Here is a 12,499-nt window from a genome sequence, read left to right on the forward strand (position 1 = left end):
ACCAAGCCTTTTGAATCAAATCACCTCCCGTCCCTCCCGCCCCCAAGAGAAAAGGTTTGATTTCTCGGGCTTTATTGCCGTTATTTTATTTTATTTCATTTTTGTTTTAATTTTTCATTCCTATCCTTATTAGATTCATAGTTACATATGTTAACAGAAGTAAATGAATCCGATAAACGGACAACCGCAGTTGTAGACCACAGGAAGCCCAAGCTCTGTTTTTATTTCAGAATAACATATCATTAATATTTGGTTTAAAGAAATTTTCTATTTAAAAGGAAACAAAGCTCATAATGCGTCTTGTCTTGATACCATTATGTTTTTATCTGGGCAAAAGGGTTAAGGATTTAAAATCGTATGCTTTTGTTAAGTAAAACTGTTGTCTACAGCCACTCCTCAAAACCAACGTTACACCACTGAAGCAAACTGTCAGTGGTAGTAATATCAGTAATAGTGCATCAACTAATGAAGCATCCCTCATTTTTTCTTTCCTCACTTCACTAAAATATATCCAAAAGTTTTTATTTCATGTTGTCCCACAATAACGTTCCCACTGGACGCTATAATACTCGATCCAAAACCAATGAACGATTTAGGGGCATTACATGGCTTACCGCTTCCTATTAATCCTAATCTTATCTTAAGTACAGAGCCTGGCTTCCCGGTGACACGATTGATGCCTTCTACGGAACAAACTTCTTGTACAGACGATCCTTTGATCAGGTTTTTCCAAGAAGACTTCCCAAGATTAGTCCCATAAGGCTTCCCGCTTGCGAAAAGAGAGCGAAGAGAATTTACGTTAAGTTGAATTTGTAGCCAGCGCGTCTCGTTTCCTTGCTTCATTCCAATGCAGATTTTACTTGCTTTAATTTCAGAGAATATGGGAGATTTAATTTCTTCGTCATCTAGACTCGCCATGTTTGTCGGGTAGTTCAGAGTTTGTGTGTTAGTCCAGTAAGACGACTCGAATGTAAACGTTGACTGTATATAGAAAATGAAGACTTGGGTCATCAAATTTGTTCTTTATATTGCTATATTATTGATTTTATTGGTCATATGAATACAGTGGCTAGCTTTTGCTATTTTCCTCTTTCATTTCTCACCTCTCAGGGAGCTCCCTCCCTCCCTGAGACATCCTTCCTTGCCACTGTCAAGTGCAGTGTGTTTTGGGTAGAGCAGATGGGAGGGGAGGGAGGCATAATTTGTCGAAATGACGTGGGAATGAACCGTACCCAAACGGAAAATCCTGGACGACACACATCTGCCTCTTGTATAATTGCTATACACATATTTCAAAAAACGTTGTCGGTCAGAGATTTGAAATCTGAAATCTGAGAAAGTAACACCCTTCAAAATGTAATATATTCGTTCAATGCCGAACAACGTAGTTTCCCTTTTATATGGAATATCAAGGGCGGTTCAAGGGGGGGGGGGGGGGGGTGGGCAAAGGGGGGGCTGAAGCAACCCCTTCAACAACCCCTTTTCCGTTGTGTTGACGGAAGAAGCTCAATTAGCCCCCCCCCCCAAACTCAATTAGCCCCCCCCCCTAAACTCAATTAGAACCCCCTCCCTAAACTCAATTAGCCCCCCCCTAAACTCAATTAGCCCCCCCCTAAACTCAATTAGCCCCCCCCCTAAACTCAATTAGCCCCCCCTAAACTCAATTAGCCCCCCCTAAACTCAGTTAGCCCCCCCCAAACTCAATTAGCCCCCCCTAAACTCAATTAGAACCCCCTCCCTAAACTCAATTAGCCCCCCCTCCCTAAACTCAATTAGCCCCCCCCTAAACTCAATTAGCCCCCCCCTAAACTCAGTTAGCCCCCCTCCCTAAACTCAATTAGCCCCCCCCCCTAAACTCAATTAGCCCCCCTCCCTAAACTCAATTAGCCCCCCTCCCTAAACTCAATTAGAACCCCCTCCCTAAACTCAATTAGCCCCCCTCCCTAAACTCAGTTAGCCCCCCCCCCTAAACTCAATTAGAACCCCCTCCCTAAACTCAATTAGCCCTCCTCCCTAAACTCAATTAGCCCCCCTCCCTAAACTCAGTTAGCCCCCCCCCCCTAAACTCAGTTAGCCCCCCCCTAAACTCAATTAGAACCCCCTCCCTAAACTCAATTAGCCCCCCTCCCTAAACTCAGTTAGCCCCCCCTAAACTCAATTAGAACCCCCCCCCCCAAACTCAATTAGCCCCCCCTAAAATTAGCCCCCCCTAAACTCAATTAGCCCCCCCTAAACTCAATTAGCCCCCCCTAAACTCAATTAGCCCCCCCTAAACTCAATTAGAACCCCCCCAAACTCAATTAGCCCCCCCCTAAACTCAATTAGAACCCCCTCCCTAAACTCAATTAGCCCCCCCCCTAAACTCAATTAGCCCCCCCTAAACTCAATTAGCCCCCCCTAAACTCAGTTAGCCCCCCCCCTAAACTCAATTAGAACCCCCTCCCTAAACTCAATTAGCCCCCCCCTAAACTCAATTAGAACCCCCCCCCAAACTCAATTAGCCCCCCCCCTAAACTCAATTAGAACCCCCCCCCCCAAACTCAATTAGCCCCCCCCCCCTAAACTCAATTAGAACCCCCTCCCTAAACTCAATTAGCCCCCCCCCCCCTAAACTCAATTAGCCCCCCCTAAACTCAATTAGCCCCCCCTAAACTCAATTAGCCCCCCCTAAACTCAGTTAGCCCCCCCCTAAACTCAATTAGAACCCCCCCCAAACTCAATTAGCCCCCCCCCTAAACTCAATTAGAACCCCCTCCCTAAACTCAATTAGCCCCCCCCCCCTAAACTCAATTAGCCCCCCCTAAACTCAATTAGCCCCCCCTAAACTCAGTTAGCCCCCCCTAAACTCAATTAGAACCCCCCCCCAAACTCAATTAGCCCCCCCCCCTAAACTCAATTAGAACCCCCTCCCTAAACTCAATTAGCCCCCCTCCCTAAACTCAATTAGCCCCCCCCTAAACTCAATTAGCCCCCCCCCTAAACTCAATTAGCCCCCCCCCAAACTCAATTAGCCCCCCCTAAACTCAATTAGCCCCCCCTAAACTCAGTTAGCCCCCCCCTAAACTCAATTAGCCCCCCCTAAACTCAGTTAGCCCCCCCCCTAAACTCAATTAGCCCCCCCCTAAACTCAATTAGCCCCCCCCTAAACTCAATTACCCCCCCCTAAACTCAATTAGCTCCCCCCTAAACTCAATTAGCCCCCCCTAAACTCAGTTAGCCCCCCCCCCCCCTAAAATTTTGGCTGAATCCGCCCTTGAATATGGGCATAATTCATGAAGCAGGACCTTTGAGTTAGGAATGTGATTTTTCCCGTTTTAGTCAGAAAACATAAAAGCACAAAAATTCCGTATAGTCTCAGATGGCCTAACTAACATTCTCGTACCCAAAGATTTCTCAGCTTTCTAACGAAATTTCGATTTTTTGGTGAGAAGGGACATGGTACGTATTCTGAATCAGGTTTATACAATATCAAAATAATGCATGTATCAAAGTAAGAATTAATTCACCTTGTAACCATTAATCTTCATGGCGAGTGCCCAGCCACCATTATCACATCCTGTGATATTCTCCATGATACAATACACTTGTGCATATTTGTCATCTGGAAGCTTTATGCTGTATATTCCACTACAAATGATATTTATTCCTCTTAGTTTTATATAAGTATTTTAGCTATTTCGAGAAGTGTACTTGATTATTTTGGAGGTCAAGATTAAATTTTATCATTCCCAGTTTTCACTGTTGTAATGCCAATGCTTTAAATTTCAGAGCTCGTGTCAGCTTTCATATAATGAGCCATAATCAATAAACCCATTCAAGTTGAGTCACGATCATGTCATTTCTTTGAGTGTAGTTATTGCTCAAGCTTGGCCAGGCCAAGGCGAAAGATGCATGTAGTTCTAGGGTAGGGCTCAATCAAAGAATCTCATATACCAAAGGGAGAGCCACATGGTCTGAAACATTGCACACTAGTTTATCGAATTGTTGTATAACCGAAAGATCGAATAAGTCCAACCCTACTTACAGGTGTTTTAGTGAGATTACATCGTTGTTCACGCGAGCTAGGTCACAGCGAACGAGACATCAGTTAATTTCATAACGATTCTTAGTCTCAAGCAAATTTTTAGAGAGTTCTAATACTTACTTTGTTTTGTTGTTAATATCAGCGCAAGAAGTAGGTTCACTTTTCGATTGTTTGAAGGCTGAAATAGAGCCTGATAAAATAAAAGTATGTGACTGATAGTCAATTATTGACAATTATTGGATGAAGTCGAGTATAGTATGATATTGTAAATTATAAAGATATAAACAGAAATTATAACCACATATAGAAAGAAATACCGAAAATCAAAACCAAGTCGAGTAATCTCTAGAGTCCCAGGCAACATTTCAAACCAGGAACATAAACTCAGTCGAGATTGATAACTAATTCTGAATATGAGCAAATAAAGGAATTGGACAGTCACTCCGGCTTTTTTAAAATATATTTATTGCCAAGATGACAATAATATGCATTTTTTAAAAGAAACATCTTATCTGGATACGATGGGGTTCGAACCACCGTCAGAAATTCAACTATAGATTCTACTGTGCCCGCATACCCCCAGACATCCGCAGAGCTGAGGCGTCGTATGGACTTCGGACCTTACGGCGATTAAGGCCTTCTGCCCTTGGGTGCCCAGCCGGCCCCCAGACCATCTACAGCTAACCCCTTGCATCTCTTCCACACACGGAATCGATTGAATAATTTATGCTAAAAAGGCTAGCATATCTGGTGCATTGTTTTCATGGCTTTCCGTTATGCTGATTCCGCCCAGTGGAATAAAACTTGGGCTTCAATGAAAATGAGTCTGAATCCAGTTGAGCGAAGTCTTACCAGAAATGGGTGACCAGCACTGAGTTTCACGTATATATGGTTTGCACTTTTAGGTACTTACCATCATCTAGATCTGGGTCGTTCATGAATCGCTTTTTTTGAGGATCATATTCACCAAGCTATTGCAGAAAGACAATAACACAAATTTAATGTAAATAGCGAGTTTTCTTAGGGAATACTATTTTCTCAGTAGGCAATGACTACTCCTTTGCAGTGATTTTCAAGAGTGAATAGTATTCGAAAAACCGATGCAAAAAAAATTTTTTTTTAAATTCTGCCGAACTACATTTACTCATTAGTTTTTCATTATTATATTGATAATATTATTTGAGATTTTTAGTAAGAATAAAATTCAGGCATTTGATAATCATTACCTTCTTGAAATGGGTAAAGTCTGGACTTCTCAAACTACTATCTTCAAGCTCTGAAGAATTGCTTTTACGATAAAGAAGACAAGCTCCAATATCTTTACCATTGAAGCTTGACAGTGAACAGTTCTTTTCTCGCAAGCAACTAAGCACACAGTTTAATACTTGAGTTTCTCGTGTAAAAGAAGCCACTTCAAGGCTATTTCTTTCAATGTCCTTCTCTCTCGTTACTCCAAAGAACGACGAAATGACTTCAGCATTGATCAAGGAAGCGATACCAAGGCCAGCAAGACAAGACAAATACATGCAAACTTTTACAAAAGTTCTGCTAGCAAACATATTGCAAAACATTTTTTCTAAAGTTACGTTTTATCCTGCTTTTTTTATTTGTTCTTGTATGTCAGGTGTAGTCAGGTACGTTACAAAGTGTTTTTAGTTTGTGTGTTTATTCGGCCGAGGAAATAAGTGGTACTGTCAAACCTTTGATCGAAAAGGTTCCCATTTGGCTAAGTAATTGACTTTAGGTCGGTTAATGCGAATTTTATTGTCTAACCACGATTTGAAGTGCCAACAACTGTCATATAAAGTTTAAATTTCCAAGGAGATTCACAAACGTACAATATCACAAAACGGCGAAGGTTTGCACAGCTAAATAAATCGTCGAAAACAATGCATAATAAAAGTTTAACATTGTAAGAAAACGTTTTTTGAGCTTTCGTATTGGTATTAAATGTAAAATCTCAAATTGAATTTGCTTTACTTTTGTCTTTTGGAAACTAGGTATTTTCTGTTCAGTAAATATATCATACTGTTTAGATAAGTTCAAATGGTGTTACGTAAGTACATCAGCGAGAATGTTCGAAAGAAAGAAAAAAAGAAAGAAAGAAAGAAAGAAAGAAAGTAACGGAAAGGAAGGAAGAAAGAAAGAAAGAAAGGAAGAAAGGAAGAAGGGGAACTTTATGAGATTAACCTGGAAAAGAAAGCGTTGACTTTCGCGAGACAACGACAGAGGAAAATATTAGTGGAGAAAAATCCTCGAAGCCGCCAGGAGCAACAAGCAACTCTCCTCACATACGATGACAGGTCCTATTCTATCACCTGTCTTTACCTGACTAGCGATTATAGTACAAAAACGAAAGACTAACCAATATTCAAATTCAAACCATTAGTTCATGTTTATTAAATGGCAAGTTCGAGGAATACACTGAACTAATTCAGATTTAATAATATTATAATATAATTAATAAAGCGCCTATCCAGAATGACATGTGAACAGAAATGACAAAAAAATACGCTCATTTATGAGCCCCACCCCCCAAAAATTTACACAGTTATTAATAATATTTAACAAAGTAACTTTCTAAGAGCGTAGAAGTGTTCGATTCAAATATAGTTTCGGATAAAAGCTTTTCTTTTCCTCTGTTTCTGTGAACGGGTTTGCAACATCCATCAATAAAAAGAAACTTTAAAGCCCCGTTTACACTAGCGATTTTTGCGGCGATTTTTGATGCGATTTTTTTTTGCGATTTTGTCCATAATAAATAATGGTAAAGAATTTACTTGTAAAGTTTTATTCAGAATACCAAGATTTTCCTAGACGAATGTCTCTTTTGAAGGATGAGACAAAAGATTTCATATTTCGGAAAATTGCCAAAAAAATCGCCAGTGTAAACGGGGCTTGATATAATATATTTGACAGTTGAATTTGTCATAATATGATTGCTATTTTTGGTTCTAGCTTTATCTATCCAGACACTGTACATATTTTTTCCTTTTCTGTTAGACCATATCTGCAAATTTAAATCATTTTGCTAGTGATAATACTATGATAAGCTACCCAACCATAAATCTATATGAAAGGGGAAAAAAACCAAATTTGAGCCCTTAAGTACTTTACAATAAATTCTTTACAAGCAGCTATACTTCTCATTCAAGCAGCCATGTGGAAATTATTCTTCACATTTTATTAATACCCTGAAACAAACTCTGGGCTGATCAAAGTCAGGGCATAGGTAACTCACAGATTGAACCCTGAAACAACCTCTGGGCTGATCTAAGTCAGGGCATGGGTAACTCACAGATTGAACCCTGAAACAAACTCTGACTGATCTAAGTCAGGGCATGGCTAACTCACAGATTGAATTGAAATTTAGCATGTTAGGTTTTGCAGAGAGAGGAAAACCAGAGATCCACAAGAAAAACCCTCAAATCAAGGTGGGTCCAGATATTGAACCTGAGACCTGTGGAAGGCAAATGTGCTTAGGATATGAAATAATATTGTAACATTTCGTATAGAAATTACTAACAGTGCTGCACACTTCAATAAAAATCATTAAAAAATAAATATAAGAATTAAAATTCGTTATTAGTAAGATTGCTTGAATGAAAAAATTAAAGCCTTTTACAGAGGTCTTCTGTTTCGTCCAATAATATACATGTACCTCTTCACCTCAGGCATAATGTTTTCCCATTTCATATCTTTGTTTAACAGTTGCACAAGAGAAGACACATGAATATGGATACAACTCAAACAAAGAATCTTAATTTCAAGTAAATGACACGTAGTCTGAAATGGGAAAACATTACACCCAAGGTAAAGAAGTCTATTCAAAATGATGACACTCCAATATGTCAGTGAATTTCCAGTCGACTTCTTACCAAGAAGGACCTTTTTTTTAAATAATCATTTATAATAATTAATCAATCAAGTGATTGATAATCTAGGAGTTTGTTAAGTAGTGATTTTCAGGTTTGCGTTGTTCCTTCGACATAAGTATAACCAGAATACATTCTTTTCCTATAAGAAAATGAAAAATCAATGACATTCAAGCAATACTCTGAATTGAAATATGGCAACCAATTTGAATACTATTGTTCTGCACTGACTAGTGACTGACTAGCTTCTCATACATATGAAAATGTTTTTATGTTCCATGTGAACATGAGGCCAGTAGGCAGTCCAGAACAATAAATATTCAAATTGGTCTCTATATTTAAACGTATTACATTGATAAGAAATAAATAACAAAATGAGTGAATAAAATAAAATGGATGGATGAATGAACAAAGAAATGAATGAATGAACAAACAAATGAGTGAATGAATTCAAAAAATGGATTTCAGAAAAACATTGTCATTTAAAGAGCAGTCATGATAAAAAGGTCAATTATAAACCTGTGAATAGATGAAAAAACTTACTGACATTTCGGACCCTAGTCCTTGGTCGGAGTAAAAGAGCCGGTCCTAGCATCCAAAACGTCAGTTTTTTCATCTTTTCACAGTGTATAATTCTAACTTTTTATCATATATACTGTTTCATTAGAAACACCGATGCAGCTCACACTAGTTTTTATCTAGTTATCTCTTCATTTAAAGAGCAGTCAAGCACAGTATCCAATTGGAATATGTGAATATCAATCTTTGAGGTAAGAAGGTTTGCAGAAGCCCCATTCCCCCCAGCATAGGAGATTAGGAATTATTCCCAGCTTGCATTAGTGAGTCACAAGTAGGCTTATATAACCCCTCCTACCCATGCTTTTATTTATGAACTATACATCATAAAAGCCAACAGCTTTGTCTTTAATACAGTGAGTTATATTTACTTACCGTCTATTGATTAATAAGGCTATAGGAATGATTATCAAAATAGTTCCACCAGCAATGCAACCCAATATTATAACTAGAGGTAGTCCTTTCTATTACAAAAAGAAAAAAACCATATTCAATATTGAAGTCACAATAAAAAAATAACACAAATTTGGTGCAATGTTTCGAAGTCGACATGTTGTCATTATCAAGCAAATTTAATGTTGATAATAATTGGGAAATTTATAATATTTCAAATATTAATACATGCCATATGAAACTTAGTCTACAAGACTAACTTGCACTTAAAGAAATGACCTTTTCAACTCTGAAAATATATCATACATTTTTATATAGAGTGGTTTTCTTAGGAGTGGGAGACATATATCGTACACTACTGCCTTACAGCATGTATGGTACAATATACTGAACACTGAAATGGCCTTTCCAGTAATTCATCCAACAATTGGCATGTAGTTACAGCTAGGGTAAGATATGGTGTGGCTATGTATGTGTATGGCTATGAATTTTCCATATTATCGTTCCCCACTCCAAAAAAGTATTTACCTTGATTAAACATTTGTAACCAATCCAGTTTTCATCACACAAGCATTCATAGAACCCTGATGACAAAGCAAGAGTATTATTGAATGGACCCAACATTTTCACTGTTCAACAAACAAACAGGAGTGTTATATAGTCCAACGAATTACCTGTAAACCTCAATTTTTCAGCAACTACGAAATATATCTTCCTCAGACCCTCACCACCCCTCAGAAATTCCAAACTCCCTCTATGGGGGAGGTATGGGGGAGGTTCGGATATTTTCTGCTTATTACTCTCCTCAATCCTTTGCCTACCCTTGGAATTTCCAATCCCCTCCATGAAGGTAGTACAGATATTTTCTAATACATACCTGGACCATTATTGCTGCATAGTGAATTATATGGACATGATACTAAAGAGGAAATCAGAAATTCATTAATTCATCCAGAAAAAAAAATATCTTTCAATGATGTTGATTAGTGGGAAAGGTTTGGGTCCTGCATATTGAGGTAATAGATATATGTCAAAATAAGCAAAGCTTAGGCCCTGGCTAAATGAGGAAACATGTTTCCAGAAACATGTTTACCGCGCACATGTTGCCTTCGTTGTTTCCCAGTTTAGCCACATGCGAAACATTGCTACGTGCAACAACTTTTGCTTCCAAGACGCAAAAAATGTTTTTGCTCTGCGGCAGAAACATTTCATGTTTCCAAGATGCATGGAAACATTGTTTCCCGATGTTTCCTAACAGTTTTGCCACCTTAGGAAACATTTAGGGAAACATGTTTCCTCGTTTAGCCAGGGCCTTACATCGCAATCAAATTTAGCACCAATAACTAAGACAGTTCAAATGCAAGGAAAATTGGGTTGAAAATAATAAGTTATAGTCAAGTTTTTAGACCAAATTCAAAGTGTTTATTAACTTGAAAGAAATGTCCAAAACTCTAATGGACTGTGTTAAAAAGGGATAGAATTAATAAACACAAACAAGTGTCTGAATACCATTATAGAGGTTACAAGTGCTTTTTTGTGTTAAATACACTGTTGAATTATTCACAGTTCTTGATTGATTCCAAAGTAAATCACTGCCAGGACAGTCGCATGGAGATGGAAGAACACTAAGAATTGAAAGAAAAAGATTAATTAACCACCTTTCTTTTCCTTTCCCATACACTGATATTCACATGATATTGTGCTTGTTCATAAATAGCCCTTTTTAGCTTGGGCATAATGTTTTCCCATTTCAGACTACATTTCATTTCTTAAAGTATCATTTCTTTTTTTATCAGAGAAGACATATAATGGATACACTTCCAACAAAAATATCATTTGAAGAGGTCTTATTTTAATATGATGATCTAATGGTAGTACTGTTTACATAGTCTACTTACATTTCATTCAGCATTTTGAATCCTTCAAAGAAGTTTGAGAATGTTTGGTTAGAACAGGCCAAGTTTGAATTGTTTGCAAGGTTTCTGAATAAAACAACCAAAAGAACATATGTTATATTCCATGCCCCACGAAAACTTCGTATGTCTTTACAAAATCACTCTTTGGGATAGCTGTGGTTTTATCCACAGGTAGCCCAAGCTGTGATATTGTGATCTTTTGGGGGGGAGGTAGGGGGCAAAGCAAACATTAACACAGCATCACATTACAGAATTTGTTTGGCATATCCAGGATTTACTGTGAATGGGATCACTTGCTACTACTACAACTACAACTACTTTCTCAACAAATTATCTCTTCCCTGGGATCAAGCAATGCTGTTGGATGTTGACTTGTTTATCAGATACACATATATCATTGAACTTATATATTTATTATATTATTATATATATTATCCTCACTCTCCTCCCTAGAAAAAAACCCCAGTTACACATGACAAAGTTAGAAATTAACTGCCAAAGGAAAGGGGGTGACAAGCACTTATTATCCCTGGAGTATGATCCTACGAATTACAATGATATCTGTGTAATCTGACAAACGAGTCACATGCAATGGCACTGCTCACACTGTTTGCTTGAGCAATGGCTGGGCATGATGACTGGCCCAATATATTTAGAAGATCGACCGATGTGACCAGTCAGTGTAACCAGTCAAGAGAACTGGCCTAAGAAGCATTTGGCTGGACAAGCATACAGTATATCGCTTTTGGCCAGACTTCACTTATAGACCCGCTGTTATTTTATAAGCCCTTCAGAATGAAAATGTTTGACATGACGTTAGCAGGGTTGATAGCACAACACATGCATATTGTTAGTTTTCCATAGACATATGAAATTTCTTCAGTATTCATGCATATCTACTTACATCCAAGATATGTCCTTCACGTTATCCAAAACTTGTATACTTCTTATGTTACAGTTACTTAAGTCAACACTGAAAGAAAAACAACGCGTTGAGAAACCTTATTTCCTTATATTTTCTTTTTTATTTGCTGTTTAGCTTACAAAAGCCCTTTTCGAAGGGTACAGTACTGTGATATTGGTTAAATCGTTCATAAAGTCCATAGGTTGTATTAACAAAGAAACTGTTTTGTTGTTGTCAAATGATTAGTAATCAACGTAGCACCGTCTTACAGATTTAGGACGATAAATAGCTAGACTTACCCAACTGTTTTGTTGCTTGAATCAAGACAGCAACGACGGAAAACGTGGTTGTTAGGGTGACAGTTATTTTCTACAAAATCTGTTGTTTTTGTTCCACAGAACGTGCACAAAGAGGTTTGATTCATAGACTCTCTGAAGGCCGATCTCCATAAAACTTCACATATACAATCTCTAACTAAGAATGATAACAATAAAACTAAAATCTTGATCGTAAAACGATACATACTTTTTTATAAAAAGAAATAAAAATAAGGAATCCAGGAAAATGTTTGGAGTCTTTAGATTGAACACACGCTATGTCATGTGATCCCTGACACAGGGAACCCAGCTTCAGTTTTAGGATTCTTAAAAAATATTGATAAAAATCACCTTTAGAAAATCGATATAAAGCACCAAAGGAATTGCAAAATAAGCTAAAATATGTGCTATGAACATTTGCAGTAAATAAAAGAAATATAGGTTATAATTAAACATTTGAAGGAATGTTTTGATTTTTGGGCTTCCTTTAGTTG

General features: G+C 37.9%; 2 protein-coding genes across 3 annotated transcripts; both read right to left on the bottom strand.

Moving 5' to 3' along the window:
* Nucleotides 1–81: 81 nt before the first annotated feature.
* On the bottom strand, nucleotides 82–5,737 carry LOC116287279 (uncharacterized). 2 transcript variants are annotated; one of them, XM_031693946.2, is made up of 5 exons: nucleotides 5,251–5,736; nucleotides 4,938–4,995; nucleotides 4,145–4,214; nucleotides 3,507–3,627; nucleotides 82–981 (listed from the first exon to the last, which is right to left on the bottom strand). In XM_031693946.2, the coding sequence occupies exons 1-5, from the start codon at nucleotides 5,593–5,595 to the stop codon at nucleotides 493–495; spliced, it is 1,083 nt and encodes a 360-aa protein (XP_031549806.2). In that variant the 5' UTR covers nucleotides 5,596–5,736; the 3' UTR covers nucleotides 82–492. The 2 variants fall into 2 exon arrangements, with proteins under 2 accessions (XP_031549806.2, XP_088889203.1); XM_089033077.1 differs by lacking the exon at nucleotides 82–981 and adding an exon at nucleotides 1,110–1,331 and having other exon boundaries at nucleotides 5,251–5,737.
* Nucleotides 5,738–6,390: 653 nt separating this feature from the next.
* Nucleotides 6,391–12,266, bottom strand: LOC116287245 (all-trans retinoic acid-induced differentiation factor). The gene is made up of 8 exons (XM_031693897.2): nucleotides 11,988–12,266; nucleotides 11,689–11,757; nucleotides 10,767–10,850; nucleotides 10,378–10,493; nucleotides 9,746–9,787; nucleotides 9,397–9,452; nucleotides 8,851–8,939; nucleotides 6,391–8,041 (listed from the first exon to the last, which is right to left on the bottom strand). Exons 1-8 carry the CDS (start codon nucleotides 12,209–12,211, stop codon nucleotides 7,990–7,992), a joined length of 732 nt encoding a protein of 243 aa, XP_031549757.2. The 5' UTR covers nucleotides 12,212–12,266; the 3' UTR covers nucleotides 6,391–7,989.
* Between the last annotated feature and the right edge of the window lie 233 nt (nucleotides 12,267–12,499).

Source organism: Actinia tenebrosa, unplaced genomic scaffold, assembly GCF_029948245.1.
Source record: "Actinia tenebrosa isolate PJP-AT-01 unplaced genomic scaffold, QUT_ActTen_1.0 PGA_scaffold1__47_contigs__length_23844297, whole genome shotgun sequence".
NCBI lineage: Eukaryota > Metazoa > Cnidaria > Anthozoa > Actiniaria > Actiniidae > Actinia > Actinia tenebrosa.